This window comes from Carassius gibelio, chromosome B18 (genome assembly GCF_023724105.1).
Source record: "Carassius gibelio isolate Cgi1373 ecotype wild population from Czech Republic chromosome B18, carGib1.2-hapl.c, whole genome shotgun sequence".
NCBI lineage: Eukaryota > Metazoa > Chordata > Actinopteri > Cypriniformes > Cyprinidae > Carassius > Carassius gibelio.
Genome location: NC_068413.1, coordinates 5,415,652 through 5,435,596, shown reverse-complemented (window position 1 = coordinate 5,435,596; position 19,945 = coordinate 5,415,652). Strand labels below are relative to the sequence as shown.

The window sequence follows — 19,945 nt, the reverse complement described above, 5'->3', positions numbered from 1 at the left end:
ATTTGTCATATTACAAATAATTTGCCTTTCTAAAACTATGCAACTATGCAAAGCACTGCTTTAATATAGAAAGCATTATATATCAGTCCCATTAAGTGGAGTCATTAGATATTGCAGCGCAATACTGTTCTTGGTAGGATCAATACTATATAGCTACAGTACATTTTTAAAGCTACGGAGTAGCATCTGAATGTGGTAATAGGAGTATTATGATAGACTATACTGGATCCATATGGCACAGAGAGGATACACCCAGTGTATTTGTGGATGAGGGCGGAAACAAACAAACCGATGTATTGCGTCTCATGAAGTACACTGGTCTGTCTCCAAACTTTCAAAGAAAATCCTTTCAGGGCCTGTAGCAATAAACCTGTGAGAAAGATTCTCAACAACACGACTGATTGTCCTTCGGCTCTCGTGAATAAAGGATTCAATGAGCTTTACAGATGCTGTCCAGAAAAACAGCAGAGCTCCCAGTGGGAAAAGACAGTCAGACAACCAGCAGAGCCCAAAGCACTCCTGAAACTGCAGTTTCACGATGGGCAATTTATATTTCGAACGGCTTTCCAGCAGTAGAGGTGTGCTTGCACTTCCTGCCCTGGTTTCCCAATCCTTAATCTACCAAGAGTCCTGCCGCAGCCCTACTAATAAAATCATCGCTCTGAACTGAGAAGCAGGCAGGTGACAGTCTGATTCACTGAAGTCTCAGGGTCTCTTTTTATTCTGTCTATTATCACCCACCATTATATCTTCTCATATTGAGAATACTGCCGAAACTAGAACATCGAAAAGCGTTGTCTGTTTTGCCTAGCTGCACATTCTTGCCCCAGCGGTCCTGGTGTTAGAAAACAATGGAACGGAGCTTTCAAAGCATCCAAAGGTGGCTTTTGTGTAACTGTGCGCTCTGGCCATTTCCACAAACACCAATGTACGTGGTGAATCAGTTCACATGCACAGAAGCTGTTGCAGTCCATTTCAAGCTATAGCTGTGGACCGAAATGGTATATCTGTTTGGCCAGGCCTGCTCTGCCATTGCAGATTTTTTTAAATCCTCAGCCTCTACAAATCTGTTATAATGGATAGGCAGGTGAGCCTTACGAAGACGGAAATGTTCTCTTTCGTCAACCCTTGGATTCGATACTTCCTGTTCTTCTTCAGCTTACTATTCTGGGTGAGTGAGGCCTCTGACACCAGCTCCAAATGTTGTTTTGCATTTCCAGGCCGCAGAGCTTAAGCTCTTTGGCCAGCTTTGAAATGAATAAAACATCAGGGGGTGTAATTTGGTCTTTTCAACAGACTCGCTGTTACAACTGTTCTGCAACCTTGATATTTTCAACACAACACGACTCAATTCGGAGCACTCTATTTGCATACAATTGCAAGGAATTGTATTGCTATGAAAAGAGTAAAAATACCACTCTTCAGCCTGTAATCGCAGAATATGATTCAGTTGAAGGCTTGAATCCCCCAAAGAAACATGCAATCAAAACAAAAGCATCTGTTCTCTTGTTCTTCTGTTCGTAGAGTTTGTTTTGCTTTATCAGTGCATTGATTGTTATTGAGCCTGCACAGATCTGCCATTTAGAATCAAGTGAATTGCTCACGCTGCAGAATTTGCCTTGGATTATGCTTTTCTTCAAGACTCAAGCTTCCAGTAAACTATATATATATATATATATATACCTCCATGAGTATAACAGTTTGAGCAAAACATTTTCTGTTAGCCGTCTAAATTTGGTGACATTATTGAACAAACCAAAAACTAAACCTTTCTGACAAATAATTCAACATTAAAATAAATGGAAATGGAATAAAAGCCACACACTGTGCATTCAAATCATTTTTAACACTGCTGAATTTTGTCACATTACAAGCAGTTGCCGTCACTCAAATCGCCAACACTCGTTGAAAATACATGATCTGCGGAATGTGATTGCCATTAATTGTCTTTTGTGAGCTGGAAACTTTTTCTTTTGTGTTCATATGAACAGCACTGCCAAATCACACCCTTTCACGCTAAAGCGATGTTTGTGCACAACAGATGGCCCTCTGGACCGAATGTGACGGCATAATCCATTAGTCTTTTGTTCCAGCCGCACTGGCTTGCTGGGTTTTTCAGAAAAGCACAAAACCACATATATGGAGTGGCTGTTCCTCCTCTGCACCAAAAAAAGCCTCTGAATGGCTCTTTAACCGGATTCCTTATATTTCATAGGCAAGCTAAGTACAGAGATGCTCTCAGAGTATTGTCATTGACTCATAAGGAGTGAGATGATAAGATTCAGCTGCTTTTATAAACTCAGGCGGAAGACTCTTCAGCTGCATAATGGAACTGCAGTGGCACTCAGACACACAAAAAGCTTCTACTGTACCACATGATGACTGCAGCAATATTACCAGCACTGCCAACAGGGTCTCAGGACCAGGCTGTTGCTCAGAGACTCTTACCCTTTAGCTCTGAGAATGCAGCCTTTGATTAAAATAATTATAATAACCAGTAATAATATATTTATATGAAGAAACCAATGTAATCCAAAAAATAAATTCCAACAATCCAATATAAAACCACTTTAAATGTCTGAATGTGATTTCATTATATAAAACAATATCAAGTCAAGTGTCAAAACACTCTAGAGCTTTTCCCATTACAAACTTCATATTTCTGAGCTATGGTTTCAATATCTTATAAGCAACTGGTGCAAGAATGTTTGTGTTTGCATATATATATATATATATATATATATATATATATATATATATATATATATATATATATATATATATATATATACACACACACACACACACACACCATCCTATTTTGAACGATCAATGAGCATTTGATTATTTCATGTCAATTGTTTATTTATGTTTATTTATCCATTTTTAGGTGTTTTCTCTTCTTATTGTAGCTATTGGAGTATATGCCAAAGTTCAGAAAGCTACAGGTATGTAAGTGTTGTGTGTTCCTCACCTCTGATTAAACTGCCGATGTGTGTGGATCAGTCGAGAGGTTAGCAGTGTTTCTGGGTTTTTTCCCCAGACGCAGTGCGTGACACGTTCTTCATTGATCCTGCTGTGATTCTCATTGTGGTCGGGGTGGTCATGTTCTTCATCACCTTCTGCGGATGCATCGGAGCTCTGCGGGAAAACATACGGCTCCTCAAAATTGTGAGCAATAATGCACATACTTCACATTTTTATCCAAAGTGACTTACAAGTTGAAATTACACTTTACATATATAGGGAAGACTAGCACTAGTTGTCACATCAGGGCTATTAAAGCTGTAAACTAAAGCTATTTAAAACAAGTTGGTAATTCAAATAAATTTGAAAAACATTAACATAAATATTAGATGAAAATAAAAAAATCTTGAAATGCAATTAACTAAAAAAAAATTAAACTTTATGCACTAAAATTAGACTGGGAATAAATAAAAGAAAATTATGAAAAGGTAAAAAAAAAAAAAAAAAAAAAAACTATTAAATACCCTAATAAAATAGCAACACCCCAAAAAATACTAATACAAATTATAAATCTAAATTATAAAAATAAAAGCTAAATATTAATTAAATATCAGTAGCCATGTCTTTAAAGAGGAAACTACAAAGAGAAAAATGCACTGGTGTACAAACTTTGACAACTAGTCCTGGTCTTCCCAACACATCTGTTATCATCAGTTAATTTGATCACTTATTTAAATAGCAGTTTTCTCTGTTTTCTTTCCTGCTCCTTTCCAGTTCTCTTTTAGTCTTACCCTGGTCTTTCTAACCCAAATGGTCATTGCAATCCTGGGCTTCTTCTACTCGGACCAGGTGGGCTTTCACTTGAAACTTCAGTGTATAAACTAGACAGGATTTCTGCAGCACTGATACAGGATACGGGCTATCATATGAAACATATTTCATTGTTATGACTTTCACACACTGCAGGTTGTTAAAGATTAATTGAAACATTAGGCTTTGGCTTGGTTAACCTCTTTTAGCACTCATCTGTCAGTCTCTAAGTCCATCTCGTGGGATAGCCAGTCGATTTAAAAGCAATCCAACATTCAGTTCCATTGTTCATCTTATCCTTAAAGCCAATTCCCACTATAGAGTTTCCTATCGTTCTAACATTACCTCATCCTAAGTTCTAAAGTTCTACAGTCCAGGAGAAGGTCCCATCGAGTATTCTTCACCGTCAGAACACAGCGCACACAGTAAAACAGGGCAGTTTAATGACGTCGCTTCAAGCATCGTCGCTGCTTAATGATTAAAGAGCTTTGCCACATCAAAGTGGAACCAAATGTTCTGTTTCGATGGAGGCTTCCTGTTAATGACATTCAGAGGTGCTTGAACATGCCAGCATTAGAGGAACTGACAGGGCAGAGGCAGAGCTCAGGAGGGCCCCAAGAGTTAATTACCACACTAAAGCATATGCTATTAGAGCCGCCATGGTGAATTAGCACCGTCGACCTGTCTCCCGTAGCACAATTACACATGCATATACAACCCAGATGGAAGTGTTTGATTTTTAGGTATGTATGGAAATGTACTTGGTGGCTAGACTGTATGAAGTGTCATGTTCACAGACACGCGATGCTCTGGGGAAATTCGTGAAAAAGGCTATTGTGCACTATCGAGATGACCTGGACCTTCAAAACCTAATGGACTACATCCAAAAAGAGGTATGGGTGTTATTTCGCGCAAACTCTGTACATTCTTTCTGCATCAGGCCAACTGGAAAACATGCAAGACACCATAAGCAGTCTTGCATTTTACAACCAAAATTTACTTTATTTTATTTTTTTCATCTTTGTTCAATTTAATGCATCTTTGCATAAAATATATATTGTCCTTTTTGTCTATTTTTAAGTGGTCATCTGGACATACTGTAAACGTTTTTTTTTTTGTTTTTTTTTAAATAAAAAATATGAAGGTTAGTAAAAGATGACAGAATTTTCACTGTTTGGTGCACTATTGTATATACTATATTCTATACCTACCTTTTGTTTGGTAATGGTAATTTGAACACATGCATTTCTCTCTAAATAAGAAAATGTTCTACTCTCTGATAACGCACAGTATGTTCTCCTGCCTCTTTGTCTTTCTCATAGTGAACATTCGATTGCACTTTATTTTACGGTACATGTACTAACATGTACTTATAGTATACTTACAGTGTATTTATCTAAGAAAGTTTTGGTAATACAAGGTAACTACATGGGGTAGGGTTAGGTTTAGGGGTAGGTTCAGGGTTAGTACCTAGTTATTACATACAGGACTGTAAAATAAAGTGCTAAGGAAAATTCTTATGGGTCTATCAGACACAAGGTGAATATGTGTCTAAAAATACTTTCACTCGATTTGCTTCTCCTTCCAGTTCAAATGCTGTGGTTGGAACAACTACACCGACTGGTCCTGGAACCTCTACTTCAACTGCACCCCGTCAAACCCCAGCAATGAGAGATGCGCGGTTCCCTTCTCATGCTGCACTCCTCTACCAGGAGAGGTGAGAGTCAAGCGCCTGATTTTTAATCTGCACTTATGAATATCCAAAATGAAAACGGACATAGAAATAGAAGCAGATATGAGGTCTGTCTGTGAAGCGAGGATTCATATGGCACTTTATGAGTTGAAATAACTTTGGTGCGACTGAAGCTCTAAATCATTATAATTAAATTTAACTTTACAATATTGTTTTATATTTCCCCAGTTTCCCCCCTTCAAATTTAAAACATTCCCTCAAATGTTCTTGGTACAGTAACTGTATTATCTATAATCATCTCTGCATAATGACCTAAAAATAGCAGTAAGATTTTTAATGTTATTGAAAGAGGTCTCTTTTGCTCACCAAAGCAAAATACAGTAAAACTGTAATGTTGTGAAATATTATTTCAATTTAAATTAACTTATTATATTAGAACAGTTTTCATTGTCACTTGATCCTTCAGAAACCATTCTAATATGCTGCTTCTCATAAAATATGTCTTATTATTATCATTGGTAAACAGTCGAGCTGCTAAATTATTTTGTGGAAATCATGAAACTTCTTTTCAAGATTGTTTAGATTATATATATATATATATATATATATATATATATATATATATATATATATATATATATAGAATGTTGGAGAAGAATGTAAATTTATTTGACACTGAAATCTTTTGCAACATTATATAATTGTTACTGTCACTTTTGATCCCTGCTGAATAAAAGTATTAAATTAATTGTTAATTATTTTATTCTAAATGGAGACCTAAAGCATACATAAGTTGAATTGGTGGTGCTAGTTACAAAGGTTGTACTAGTATTACTACAGCTCATAGCTCACTCTTAGTTGAAATTTTAAACTTGTTTAAAAGTTCAAAACATAATTCAGAAGTTTAAAGTCTTTTCTAAAAGATTAGAATCAATTTTGAACTAGTGGACGGATTGAGCGTGAAAAGGACTGGAGCTATGTACATCAAAGACTTGCTGGTCCTTGTTCAAGGAACCAACCAGAACCTAGCAACCACATAGTGACATGCTAACAACCACTCAGAACGCTTTAGCCGCTGCAAATCCAGTAAATGTAACAAAGGCAAACACCATGCACTCACAATTACAGAAAATGTCAAATTTGAGTTCAGTTATACAGCGATCCTTCATTTTGATCCTTTATTTGAACACAATCCCTCCCCTTTTGTTTCACTCTTTGTAGTCTAACATTAGTGCAAAGGCAAAGTTGTGTTATTTTTCATCTCATCAGCTCAACAAAACTGTATGTGGTCATTGGTTTATTGCACTAAGTGCCATGAAAGACGGATTCAAAGTGTTGAGACAGCCTTTGCCCTTCCTCTACGCCTTCATCTTTAACGATGATGGCCTGTGCCGCTAATTAGCCCAGTCATAATCACATCAGTAAGAGCTTTGTGAAGTTAAACAGATTGGGTTTACCAAACGTATCAGTAATGCAAAGTTTCAATTCCGACACCGTTGTCACAGCGGCAGCTCGAGGAGAATTTATGAGTTCTGAATTGCTTTCTTGCCTCTCAAGACAGCGGATGACCGAGCGGTGCCATTTTGGCATGACGTCCAAAGCAGCTGCTTGGCTGAGATGCTAAATGTGTGCTCCAATTCAATCCGTGAGACGTGTGTAAATGCTGATAAGATACCCAAACAGAACATAGATCACAGGTTTAGAGCCACTCCTTGGCAGACCTAAATATTATGATCTCTGTTTCCTTGGCAAATGTCTACGGTGATTGCTGGATAAACACACTCTAAACAGGACAGAGCGGACGAAATGCAATTCTTTCAAACAAAAACAGAAGAAAAACAAGGAGCCGTGTCACATTTAAAGACGCTGAGAGTGAAAAGCTGTGTGGTTTACAGGTTTAATTGTTTTCCAGTACTCAAACGTACTGTTGAAGCGAAAAGAATGGCAGAAAATGCGGTGATTCATCCAAACAGATGTTCACATGTAGACAATAACATCTGCGCAAGTGATATGAAAATGAATCATAACATTATTTCAGGGAGACCTGGAGGGATCACATGCGTTCGTTTAACCATCAACAAAATATATTTATAAATGCTGTTAAAAGTTATATTTTATCCCGTTTTGGACATTAAAATGATCTTTCAGATGCAAACATAGGTTTCTTGTCAGTTATCAGTTATGGATACTGCAAGCTGTGTGAAATCTCTGTAGAAATGGGGTGATGAATGATTAAACCACACATTAAGGAAATTCCTGCTGCAAACATTGAATTGAAAACTGCATACGTCTGCAGATGTGAACTTGACCTGCATTCTACATCTGCAGCCCACTAAACAAAAGGGAATTCAACATCCTCAGATTGCGTGGTAAAAGAGATGTAAAAAGCTTAAGGGGAAGTGACCGGCCCTGACCCATTAGATAACGTAGGATGCAGTCAAGTCAGAAAATCTAGCAGGCTTTGGTAGGTGTTAAAAATGTGCATGCCAGATGAGAATAATCATCAACGACAGAATCAAAAGCACTAATCTCTCAATACGTTTGCTTATCAGGACAGCTGCTAATGTGCGCAGGTTTAGTATTATTATTCTTTTTTTTACCTTGTTATTAAGATGCTAAGGTGTTTTTTGTGGTTGTTAGATGTTTGCTTACTCTCCCTAAACCACCTCAGATGATATTCTGGACCCAGATATGGCAAAAATATGCATAGTATTAATAGTGCTGCTTGTTTTAGCAATCCTAATAATTAATCATGTTTGTATTTGTACACTATGGATTTAAAATGAGGTATATTAAGCAAACGTCTAGAATGAGGCTATAACATTACTGCCCCCTGCTGCTTATAGACTAAAAACATCTGGTACTATTTCAGACTGTGATCAACACCATGTGTGGCTTTGGGGTTCAAACACAAGACCACCTGGACACCACTAAATCGATCTATCCGGTGGGCTGTGCAGACAGAGCTGTAATATGGATTGAATCTCACCTGCTGTTAGTTGGGGCACTCACGCTGGGTCTTGCTTTACCACAGGTAACATTTAACTTGATTTCGGTTTCTCAGACAGATCATGGGAGCTGATTGGTCAGTATAGCAGGATTGTTAAACATTATTGCACAGACAAAAAAACATTGTACTGAATAGTAATGTAATATTACTTCTTTAGCAATAAATATTTAATGGATCCACCAAAAAAAAAAAAAAAATTATATATATATATATATATATATATATATATATATATATATATATATATATATATATATATATATATATATATATATATATATATATATATATATATATATATATATATATATATATATATATATATATATATATATATATATATATATATATATATATATATATATATATATATATATATATATATATATATATATATATATATATATATATATATATATATATATATATATATATATATATATATATATATATATATATATATATAGGGGAAGTCGTGGCCTAATGGTTAGAGGGTTGGACTCCCAATCGAAGGGTTGTGGGTTCTAGTCTCGGGCCGGATGGAATTGTGGGTGGGGGGAGTGCATGAACAGCTCTCTCTCCACCTTCAATACCTCGACTTAGGTGCCCTTGAGCAAGGCATCTAACCCCCAACTGCTCCCCGGGCGCCGGAGCATAAATGGCTGCCCACTGCTCCGGGTGTGTGCTCACAGTGTGTGTGTGTGTGTGTGTTCACTGCTCTGTGTGTGTGCATTTCGGATGGGTTAAATGCAGAGCACAAATTCTGAGTATGGGTCACCATACTTGGCTGAATGTCACTTCACACTATATATATATATATATATATATATATATATAACAGTTGTTTACAACCTGTATGAGTTTATTTTTTATTTATTTTTTTACATGAAGAAACATATGGGTAACTATACAATCCCATTGACTCCCACAGTATGGAGGAAAAACACTCTAATCACTGTGGACCATCAACTACCCACATTTTTCAAAATATGTTCCTTCATGTTTCATCAGAAGAAAGAAACTCATACAGGTTTGTAGCAGTTTATGGGTTAGTAGATGTTTAACTAGGTGAACTGTCCCGTTAACCTTTATATTAATGTAGGATATACAACACTAAAATAATAATAAGTACATACTGTAACAGCAAACCCATCTGCCAAACTGTTTTTACCTAAATCACTAGTTTAGCCTATAACAATTATTTGTGTTTTAGAGCTGTCATGATGGATCTCTGGAAACCTCAAACTTATATGTAAATAAAAAGGTCAGGTTTAAATATTCAGTGGAAAGTTATAGCATGAAAAAAAAAAAGGTTCCAAGAAAAGCATTTGTAAGCAAAAAGGGAAGGCTAGAGTGCCTGTAATAAACTATGAATCAACATTAAGTATCAGAGTTAGCATAGCATCACGTTTACAGTTCACCGACTAGGTTTGAAAACTGTTAATAATGGCTACAATGTCAAGTTCTAAATAGCCAAGTATTTCGTTATTACTGTTTTGCCGCATTTGATATGAAACGCAATCGTTATGAGTAGTGTCAGCATTGTCAAACTTTAGTAACTTTGTTTTCAACAAGTAAAAACCTCACTTCATCAGGTTCATCCGCGCAAAACAACGGAGCCGAAGCACAAATCAAGTGACCGGCACTATGTTCATCCGCAAAGATGACGTTTTACATTGTAGTTTTACGTTTCATACATAGTGATACATTAAACTTAACCTTTCAGAATAAAACAACTGCCTGTTTGAGTGAGCGAGCAAGTTTTTCAATTGTTCGATCAACCATTCAGATTTCATAAAAAAAAAAAAAAAAAACTTTGATCAGAGAATCACAATGGTCCATTCTGCTGTGGCTTTGTTAGAAACCATTTTCATTGGTGGAGCAGAAACAAAGTAATTGTCAATATAGTGTCTGTTCATTATAAATCAGTGAAGCATGTTATCTCTCTGTGTGTGACCTTTTTTAATATAATTAAGGATATAAATACAGACAACCTGAATTATACACACATTCCCAAGACAGTCAAATTTAATCCACGCATCTCCAATATATATATAACGTCTTTTAAGATCGTGATCCTTTTGAAATGAATGTTGTGCATTCGTATCCCGTATCACTGAATGCAATGAACTGCATTTCCATTCATGAATTTTTCAGTGGGTGTTGGGCTGAAACTGAAATCGCTATCCTCTCTCCATGCACAGTGCTGTCCTGACACAGTTTTTCTGTTTGATCTACAGATCGCAGGCATCATTCTGTCTCAGGTCCTCATTTCTGAGATCCATAAAGAGATCGGATCCGTCATGTAGAAGCAGCAGACAATCACCTGCAGTGCCACCAAACTCATGCTTTCATCCTGCACTGACTGTTCTCACAGCACAATTTCCTATCAGTTTCATTTCACTATGCCTTGGAGCCAGTTCTTATTTATTTGCTATTTTGGTTTACATTTTTCTGTTATTTGATAAAAAAACAAGTTTTTCATTACAAATTCAAAAGGCTGGAGGCACACAGCATTGAATAATCATGGTCATTTGTTGCATGCCTACTGTTCAGATTTGATTAACACGTAATGCAAAGGAAAATCTTTTCAAAGACTTTCAATTTTTTTTTATATATGTCTTGTGATGTAGGAGGAAGAGACCGACTAACAGTTTAACATTGCTGGAGGAGTGATCCCATTAAACACAAGACTTTGTTCAGTGCAAACTCTTGGGCTGTACTCAGGCTCTCTGATCTGGTGTCTACAGATAAATGTGTTAGGAAAGCAGCCCGTAATTAAACCAACAGAGAACAGGCTATTAACTGTGTAGGGAATTGGGTCTGAATTTAAACATGTAAGGAGTGGGCTCTCTGGATCAGCCGGTCTGTGAGCGGGGAGTTTGGCCGCACTGAGTCTCTCTCGATCAGCATGCATCTAGGGACAAAAACACACAACACCTGCTTCCTTAGAAAGAGTCCAAGAAAATCCCCGCAGGAGAACATTTCTGTCAGAAAGAAGCATTTTAAAATAGTCACATGCACTTCATTTTATGCACAAACTGTGCAGAACATTTGGGAGTTTCTGATTTGGAAGAGTTTGGATTCATGAGCACTGCATACTAATGAAATGCAACATGTACATTTCTTTAAATCTGAATTACACAGAAATACCTGGAATCCACAGACCGTTCGGTTATAATTAGCACATCAACTGACAACACAATTCATCTTTAATGGGAAACCTGTGGTCTTGTATGGCAGTTTTATTAAATTCTACATGCAAATAACTGTGCACTTCTGTTGTGTGCCTTTGTTCACCACCAGTTCAAAGAACGAAAAGGATTTTCACCCATTTTCTTTTTTAAAAGGCGATGGCTTTTGATCTATTATTCTCTTCAGTTAACAACTTTTATCAGCTTGGAAACAATAAAATATTAAGTGATATTTTTTATTTATTTATTGTAACTTTGTCAGACATATGAACACACCTGTTCAAATAACATAATTTATTATTATTATTATTATTATTATTATTATTATTAAAGATTTGATCTCATCTTTTCAAATTTTTTACTTTAAAGTGCAGCAATAAAGCTGAAAAAAAGACAACAAATGAGCTATTTGAAAACATTTTCTTTTTCACTTAGAAGGGTATAACACAATGTTTACCTGGCAGATTGTTGGTGTTCTTTGTCTCCAGACCTCATGGCAGCATAAATAAGGAGCTGACTGAAAACATCTCTCTGCAGAAGAACAAATAAAGAAGTTGTTTAGAATGGAAACACTCATTATCTTATGCGTAGTATACTGTAGTACTGTGGTGAAAGACCTGTGCGTCACTGCCCCCTATCTCTACAAAGCGGTCTTTGATGGGTTCGAGCAGCTCCCCGGCCTGACTGTAGTTTCCCTGCTCATACTCCAGCAGAGCCTGACACATGGGCAGCTCCACACGCTCGGCTATCTGGAGCTGATGGTTCTCAACTGGGTTTCTGAAGGAGGAGAAGTGTTAAAATAGACATTTCTGCCATCATTTAGTCATTCCTTGTACAACAAATACAACTTTTTTGGAGTTTGCGAGACCCTGGTCAATGTATGTTAACCGAAGCATGAATGTGAACTGATTTTTTATTCAAAACATTTTATTCATATAGATTCTTTAATCTATTTGGGTATTACCATATATAAAGACATTCATAAAATTGCCAGAAACAAGTTTAAGAACATTTTAGTAAAAGATCAGAAGTGATACTCAAAGATGGAATAATCTTAAAGTTTCTCTCCAAGGCAAAATTTCCACCATCACAATTTTTTGTTTCCTAGGCTTAATTTTCTTTTTTCTATGTTGCCTCTTTCCCCTCCTCCAGGGTACTTTCAGGAGATCAATACCATAATTTCCCAGTTTATCTGGAATGGTAAACAACCCAGAATAAAACTGGCCACATTGCAGTGTCCTATACTTTCAGGAGGATTGGCTGTGCCAAATTTTGAATTATATTTTTGGTCACTCCAACTGAAGGCTCTTCATACTTGGGTCAATCCTCAATTTAAAGTTTCATGGAGAGTAATCGAAGCAGACAAGGTTAAACCACATAGGCTCCAAGATATTTGATTTGTTGGCACAGGAAATAAAAATGATAAATATAAATTTAAACTGTGGTGGCCAATTCTATTAGGATCTGGAAAAGAGTGCAAAGCCTGATGGGAGGAACTTTCAAATTTTGTAACATCACACCCTTATGACACAACTTACATTTTGTGTGTGGAAATCAGCCATTTGTCCAGCCCTCTTGGTCTACATTGTGCATAAACACTTGTGGTGACTTATGATTACCAAGGACTCTGCTCGCTTCTAGAATTAAGAACTAAGTTTTGTTTACCAGCATCATCATATTTTCTCTTTATTTTCTCGCTATGCTCTCAAGGCCTATGGAGTTCACTGGGCATCCCCCATTTCCTCATCATATGTGAAACTGGATCGCACCACCCTCTGGTCGGCCATCTGTTTCTTTAATATATAGTAAACTTAATGATCACACTGCAAAGCCTCTTTCTATTTAACATATGTGGAATTGTGAATTAACAGATTTTGATTTATCGATCGACAGGAGAATGTGTGGTCTAATCTAATCTTAACTTCTAAAAACTTTGCCATTTCAAATTCATCCATAGAGCATACATAACTCCTTACAAGAGGTTCAAAATGAAACTACAATCGAACTATAACTGCCATATCTGTAATAATGTATCATCAGGTACTTTTCTCCACATGTTTTGGGAATGTCCAATTGTTGTCAACCAATGGACTCATGTGAATTCTGTTTTATCATTTTTTACTGCAAACTGATCGCGTGTTTAATCCAGGTTTGTGTCTTCTCAATGATGTTTCTGACTCCTGTATTTGTTCATTAAAGAAGAGAATGTTGTTTGCTGTTTATGCAATGGTCAAACACATATGTCTACCACGTGTTTACATAGAAAAATAATGGAAAAGTAGGATTCTGTGTGAACAGCCCCTAATACGGCTTCATTCTGCTTTATAAAATCGTTTGAAATCAAAACGATTTTATTCTATTTATATATTAAGCCACAGCTTTGTTACATTACCCTAATGTTGAGTAGAAATAGTGTCACCTTGATATAAAAAAAGATTTGACACATTTATAATGTTTAGATTTTTCACAGCATACATTTGTGCAGTACAAAAAAAATAAATAACTGCCTTTTATATTATTATTATTATTATTATTATTTTTTAGGTGGTATGGTCTTTTTTTACCAAAAGCCTAAAGAAAAAATTTTGCACTTTGTGAAAACACTCCTTTCTTTGAACAGATGCTGTGCTGAAAATACAGCTCCCAGAGGACTCTTCTCCATCATGTTATCTTATAAAACACTGCATCTTAACAAGAAATGTATTTTTGTGCTCTGTGATACTTTCGATACACTCGGTGTTCAAACGTCCTTTCCTGGACGTTTGTTTTGGCTGCTATGACAAATTGGAATGAATATGCATGCAGCGCATCAGCCTTGAAAACACTAGTCTTCCACAGAGTAGGGACATTTCTAAGAAATCTTACACGGAGCCTGAAGACACATTACATCCATCCACAACTCGGCCTCCACAAACTCCCACCCGTGAGCAGAACCTGGCTGTAATGTAATCTCTTGAGTGGGTTATGTAATGTTTGCGGCTCACTTAGCTAGTTCCTGAAGACTCTCCAGCAGGTGCCGAGTGGTGGAAGTCTCCTTGCTACCCAGGGAAACCATGAGGAAGTGAAGGTCATTGAAAAGTAAAGTGTGGTCTTCTGTATGTGGCTGGGTCACCTGCAGCAGCTCTCTGTAGCGGTCCTTCACACTCACACCTGCAATGAAAAACCTTTTATACTCACAAACAAACAGCTGTACCACTTTGGGTGCATTTCAGCACAAAAACCTGCCTCTTATTCAACCATAATGCAACACGTCCAGTTTCCCATCCCAGCTCATCAGCGTTTCTGAACCATGCCTACAGGCAGCAAAACCAGCCAGACAGAGAGGGACGCTTCACTGGCTGCTACCAGCTTCCCTCCAGATGTCTCAAGGTGCAGTCACGATAGACTTCACACTCCATCCATTTTCATTCATACAGATGTGAATACGTGAGAGCGGGAAGTTCATGTTGGCAAACCAAAGTTAAAGTGAACTCTGTCCTGCGAATTAGCATGGTATAAAAACTCTTTAGAGTTATTTACAGAAGAAAAAACTTTAAATCTGCATGGTTTGTAATTTCAGATGCTTTAGAATGAACTTCAAAGGCTACTTTATTAATAACCTTTTTTTCTAAATAAAAATGACTACAGTACATACTGGTTAGTGCTTTTGTAAAACTGCTTGAAAATGTATTTTGTTTTGTGAAAAGCTTTATAAAAACTGACTATACTTTTCAGCAGAGACCTTAAACGCATCCTTGAAAATAGATCATGACATTCGGTACTTCAGCTGTGCCCATAAATAAGCTAAATAATAATAATAATAAAAAAGAGCTGGAACAGTTTTAAGTAACGTTAGCCATTTCTCAAACCAGATCACCCTAAGATCAAGAGCAGAAAGGTTGAACTCCCCTTTATCTTCTATTTATCTTCTCTGTGGAATGTCACAATATCTCATAAAATATCTTCTAGATGACCGGCGAGACTTCACAGATTGCACTGTAAATGTCTCTCCCTGCAACTACATTTCCCACAAGGAACCATGTTTTTTTTCAAGCCTTTCCAAGGAACTTGACTGCAAAAAATATTTTGATTAGTACTTTTGCTATGTCTACACTTGAGAGAGATGCTAATTTGTTTGAGATATTTTTTTTTTCTTTGTGCTAATGCGGATTAGCTATTTTATTATTTTATAACAGATTCAGGTGTCTGTTTCTGTTTAGCAATAGCCCGGTCCTGTTGTTTACAGTACAAGCAATGCCCACATTTTAAACCCCAGCCATCTGCTGTTTTCACCAGTCTAGTTCTTTACTAAAATACACTTGTTTTCAAGATACAGAAGCATGCCTAAGAACATTCAAGTGCTTTTCACATCACATCAGGGCTTTTCAACACAGCAGATTCACATGTTATATTCCAGCGCAGACTTCAGACACAACCTGCCTTGATTAAACGCTCAAATGCAAATGTGTTCAGCATGCGCTGGCTGTTGATGGATTCCAACCAGAATTAGACTCAACCGACACATTTCTCTGCTCCTGCTCAGAAACAGTGAGTTGTACGGTTTTCAATCTCTATTTTGAGACTGGATGATGTCTCACCCTCCAGCTCTAGTCTAGTCGAGCAATGAACACAAGTCTACGACGTCCAGCATGGCTCCAGACTGCACACTGCACCGAGAAACCTGGAGAAATGTTTCAAATGTCACATTTCCAGTAACTTTAACTGAATTCATCTCAATTTTCATTCAAAATATTACATTATATGACTTTGACGGGTCATATACTGAATAATAAGATAATCAGATAAATAATCTTAACTAATTCCATATATATGGATGCCTCTTTATTATCAACAGGTTTGACAATTGCAGCTATAATTGCGAACAGGCGCATAAAATCAAGCATATGGAGTATGTAAAGGCCATCATTTTAAATATAATGCAGACATTATATAAGTATTATCTTTAAGCATAGTTGGCAAACACATAAGTCCAAACTAGAATGATTTCATGAAAGAACTTGACTGGCTTGCACAAATCCCAGACCTGAACACCGCTGGAATGAGTTTACACACAGAATGTCAGCCAACATCTCTACCTAAAATCCTTGATGAGTGTGTTCTTAATGGAAGTAAATCTCCAAATCCAAGATACAACGTACGACAGTACACCTTCACACTTTCAACAATTACAGAGATGTTCTTGTGGTCACACACTTCTGGCCATGTAAAATCCCAATACTAGTGGGATTTATATAACTGAACTTAAGTTATGTAAGTTTTGTTAAAGGCTTATGAAATGTGTTAAGGCGTGTTATCTCATTTAACAACTTTCTAAATATAAAGTGCTCTTTTTAAGAGTGCCTTGTCTTCACTTGTCTGACTAAATGCACCTGCTGCACCCATATGCTCCTGAGTCCTGTCTACGTCAGTTCAACTTTCACCAGCCTGAATCCGTCACAATCCATATGGAACACATGACAGGATTCACACTTCTCCCCTGGTGTGACTAATTACATTCACCACATGTCTGCAAAATGTATTCTACACTTTAAAAAAAAGTAGTGTGGTGGTACTACAGGTGGTATCATATGTCACTATCTATCTTTGATATACACTGAACGCTGTGCCTTGATATTGACAAGTCAAAGAATACCATGCTATATCATGATATGAAGAAAAAAAACATTATATTGGAATTATACTGGAAGCCACTGAAGTACCATGCCACTTCTTGGTTAGCAAATATAATGCTCATCAAAAATCTTAAAAGCTGCTTCATAATCACCCTGTGAGGAATATATATATATATATATATATATATATATATATATATATATATATATATATATATATATATATATATATATATATATATACAGTACAGACCAAAAGTTTGGACACAACTTCTCATTCAAAGAGTTTTCTTTATTTTCCATGTCTATGAAATTGTAGATTCACACTGAAGGCATCAAAACTATGAATTACCACATGTGGAATTATATATGGAATTATATACATAACAAATAAGTGTGAAACAACTGAAAATATGTCATATTCTAGGTTCTTCAAAGTAGCCACCTTTTACTTTGATTCCTGCTTTGCACACTCTTGGCATTCTCTTGATGAGCTTCAAGAGGTAGTCACCTGAAATGGTCTTCTAACAGTCTTGAAGGAGTTCCCCGAGAGATGCGTAGCACTTGTTGGCTCTTTTGCCTTCTGTCTGTGGTCCAGCTCACCCCTAAACCATCTGGATTGGGTTCAGGTCCGGTGACTGTGGAGGCCAGGTCATCTGACGCAGCATCCCATCACTCTCCTTCTCGGTCAAATAGCCCTTGATGCCTTCAGTGTGACTCTACAATTTTCATAGTATGTATGAACCATGTATATACTATTATAGTATTTTTCATGTTTAATTATCTTTTTTTTATATATATATATTGTCATTTTAATTTATTTGAAGTTTTAACTGTTTTTTATTTATTTATACATTTCTATGTACCTTTTTTAAATGTAATTTGAGTACTTCAACTTAAAAGATGAAGATAAGATTTCTTTATTCAAGAGTTTTAATCCGGCTTAAACTTTCATATGACAGTCACACTCTTTTCTGCTCAAGGATACAAGTGAGCATGACTCTTACAAGAACCAATTCATAACTGCCCACCGAAGGCAACTTTGCTTAAAATGAATCAGAAAAAGACCTCCATTTACAACACTAGCTGCAAAATCGGCATACAAAAAAAATACAGAAAATTATTTTACTGAGTGGCCGGATGTGTAACGTTCATGTCGTCACCTGTTGAATGTTCTCATACACTCACCCTTTAGAGAAGAGCTCCACAGCTTTCACGTGGTTCCTCTCTCTAGACGTGAACTCCTGAGTGTTGGCTAACTCCACAGCCCTCCTCACTGCGCTGGCCAATCTCTCATCCCGCAGAACTGAACTTCCTGTTCCCACCAGCTCCAGCCCAGTGGAGATCACATGACCCATCACTGCAGCACAGAGAGAAGACACTAATGAGGACTTAGGAAAGCCTTGGCTGGCTTCTATCAGCATGAAGGCATTTATAGTACGATAATGACCAGCTGAATGCACATTATCACACTTATTACATGGCTACTTGCCAAATAGACACAAAAATACTTAAATAATACCTAAGAAATCCCTGTGGAGGGATATAAAAACAATGTGATAGCAGAATACCACAGTTGAAATCTCGAAACCATTTATTATTTACAACTTTTTTTTTTGGCTTTTAACAGACTACAATGTTCAGTGTTGCAATCACATACCAAAGTCCGGGTCTGCAGCTTTGACGGCTGTAATACAGCCTTCTATTCCTCCCAGTGTCTCATTATTAGAGTAACCCCAGAGTGCAGTCTGGACGATGGGGCGGGGCGACACTTCGAGGCGGAGCGACACGTGTCGCCCCGCCCATATTTGTTTTCCCCGCCTTTGACATTTTCCTCCGAGCCAGCAGGGGGCAGTTTGCGTTGAAACAAACAGAACGGTGGCAACTACAGCAGCAGAGTAATAACGCTATTCCGTTGATTGCTTGAGGTGAGTAAAAGTGGTTGTGTAAATATCTTATAATATGAAATGCGATGCTCGATCATTTATTTATCCATGGTATGTTCAATTTGAATAATTATTGTTAATAATTGTTATAAATTGCTCATTTTATTGTTCTTTGTGGATTGTAACAGTACACTCTGTACATGGCATTAGTTCATAGGTTCGATTTTACAGAGGTATGGCATCACATTTGTCAAGTTATTTGAACAGACATGCATGATTTTTGTGTGTATATTATTATTATTATTTTTCAGGATGACATGATCAGGAGGTGGTGGTGTTCTGTTCTCCTGGACAGCTTTACTCCGCAAATGTATGTAGCTGTTTGAATGTTGCTACATGAAACATTACTCTGTACTATATCTAGCAATATACCTAACGTAGACTAACCATGTTCCGTACACTTTTCGCTATTCACCGCACGCCAGTGACCACTCCTCCGTTGTAAAAAGACATACAAGCATGCTTGTGTGCTCATTCTCCGGGGGAATACCTATTACACAGTCTACACTTTGATTGATGTCTTTAGGACCAATAGTTTTTGAGAAAACTGGAAATATTTATATTCAATGTAAAAGATCTTCATGTGGATCATGCATACAAATATATACAAATATCTCACTGGATTATTACAATTAATGGCAAAATGAATGTGTGGAAATGTAAACTAATATATATATATTAATATATAATATATATAAACTAATATATCCTAC

General features: G+C 36.8%; 1 protein-coding gene and 1 pseudogene across 1 annotated transcript; one reads left to right on the top strand and one right to left on the bottom strand.

The window, feature by feature from the left end:
• The first annotated feature begins 1,075 nt into the window (after positions 1–1,075).
• tspan33b (tetraspanin 33b) lies at positions 1,076–10,789 on the top strand. The gene is made up of 8 exons (XM_052581819.1): positions 1,076–1,171; positions 2,891–2,948; positions 3,044–3,171; positions 3,742–3,816; positions 4,575–4,670; positions 5,366–5,494; positions 8,343–8,504; positions 10,721–10,789. The coding sequence occupies exons 1-8, from the start codon at positions 1,076–1,078 to the stop codon at positions 10,787–10,789; spliced, it is 813 nt and encodes a 270-aa protein (XP_052437779.1).
• LOC127977087 (tetratricopeptide repeat protein 38-like) lies at positions 10,419–19,693 on the bottom strand (annotated as a pseudogene).
• Between the last annotated feature and the right edge of the window lie 252 nt (positions 19,694–19,945).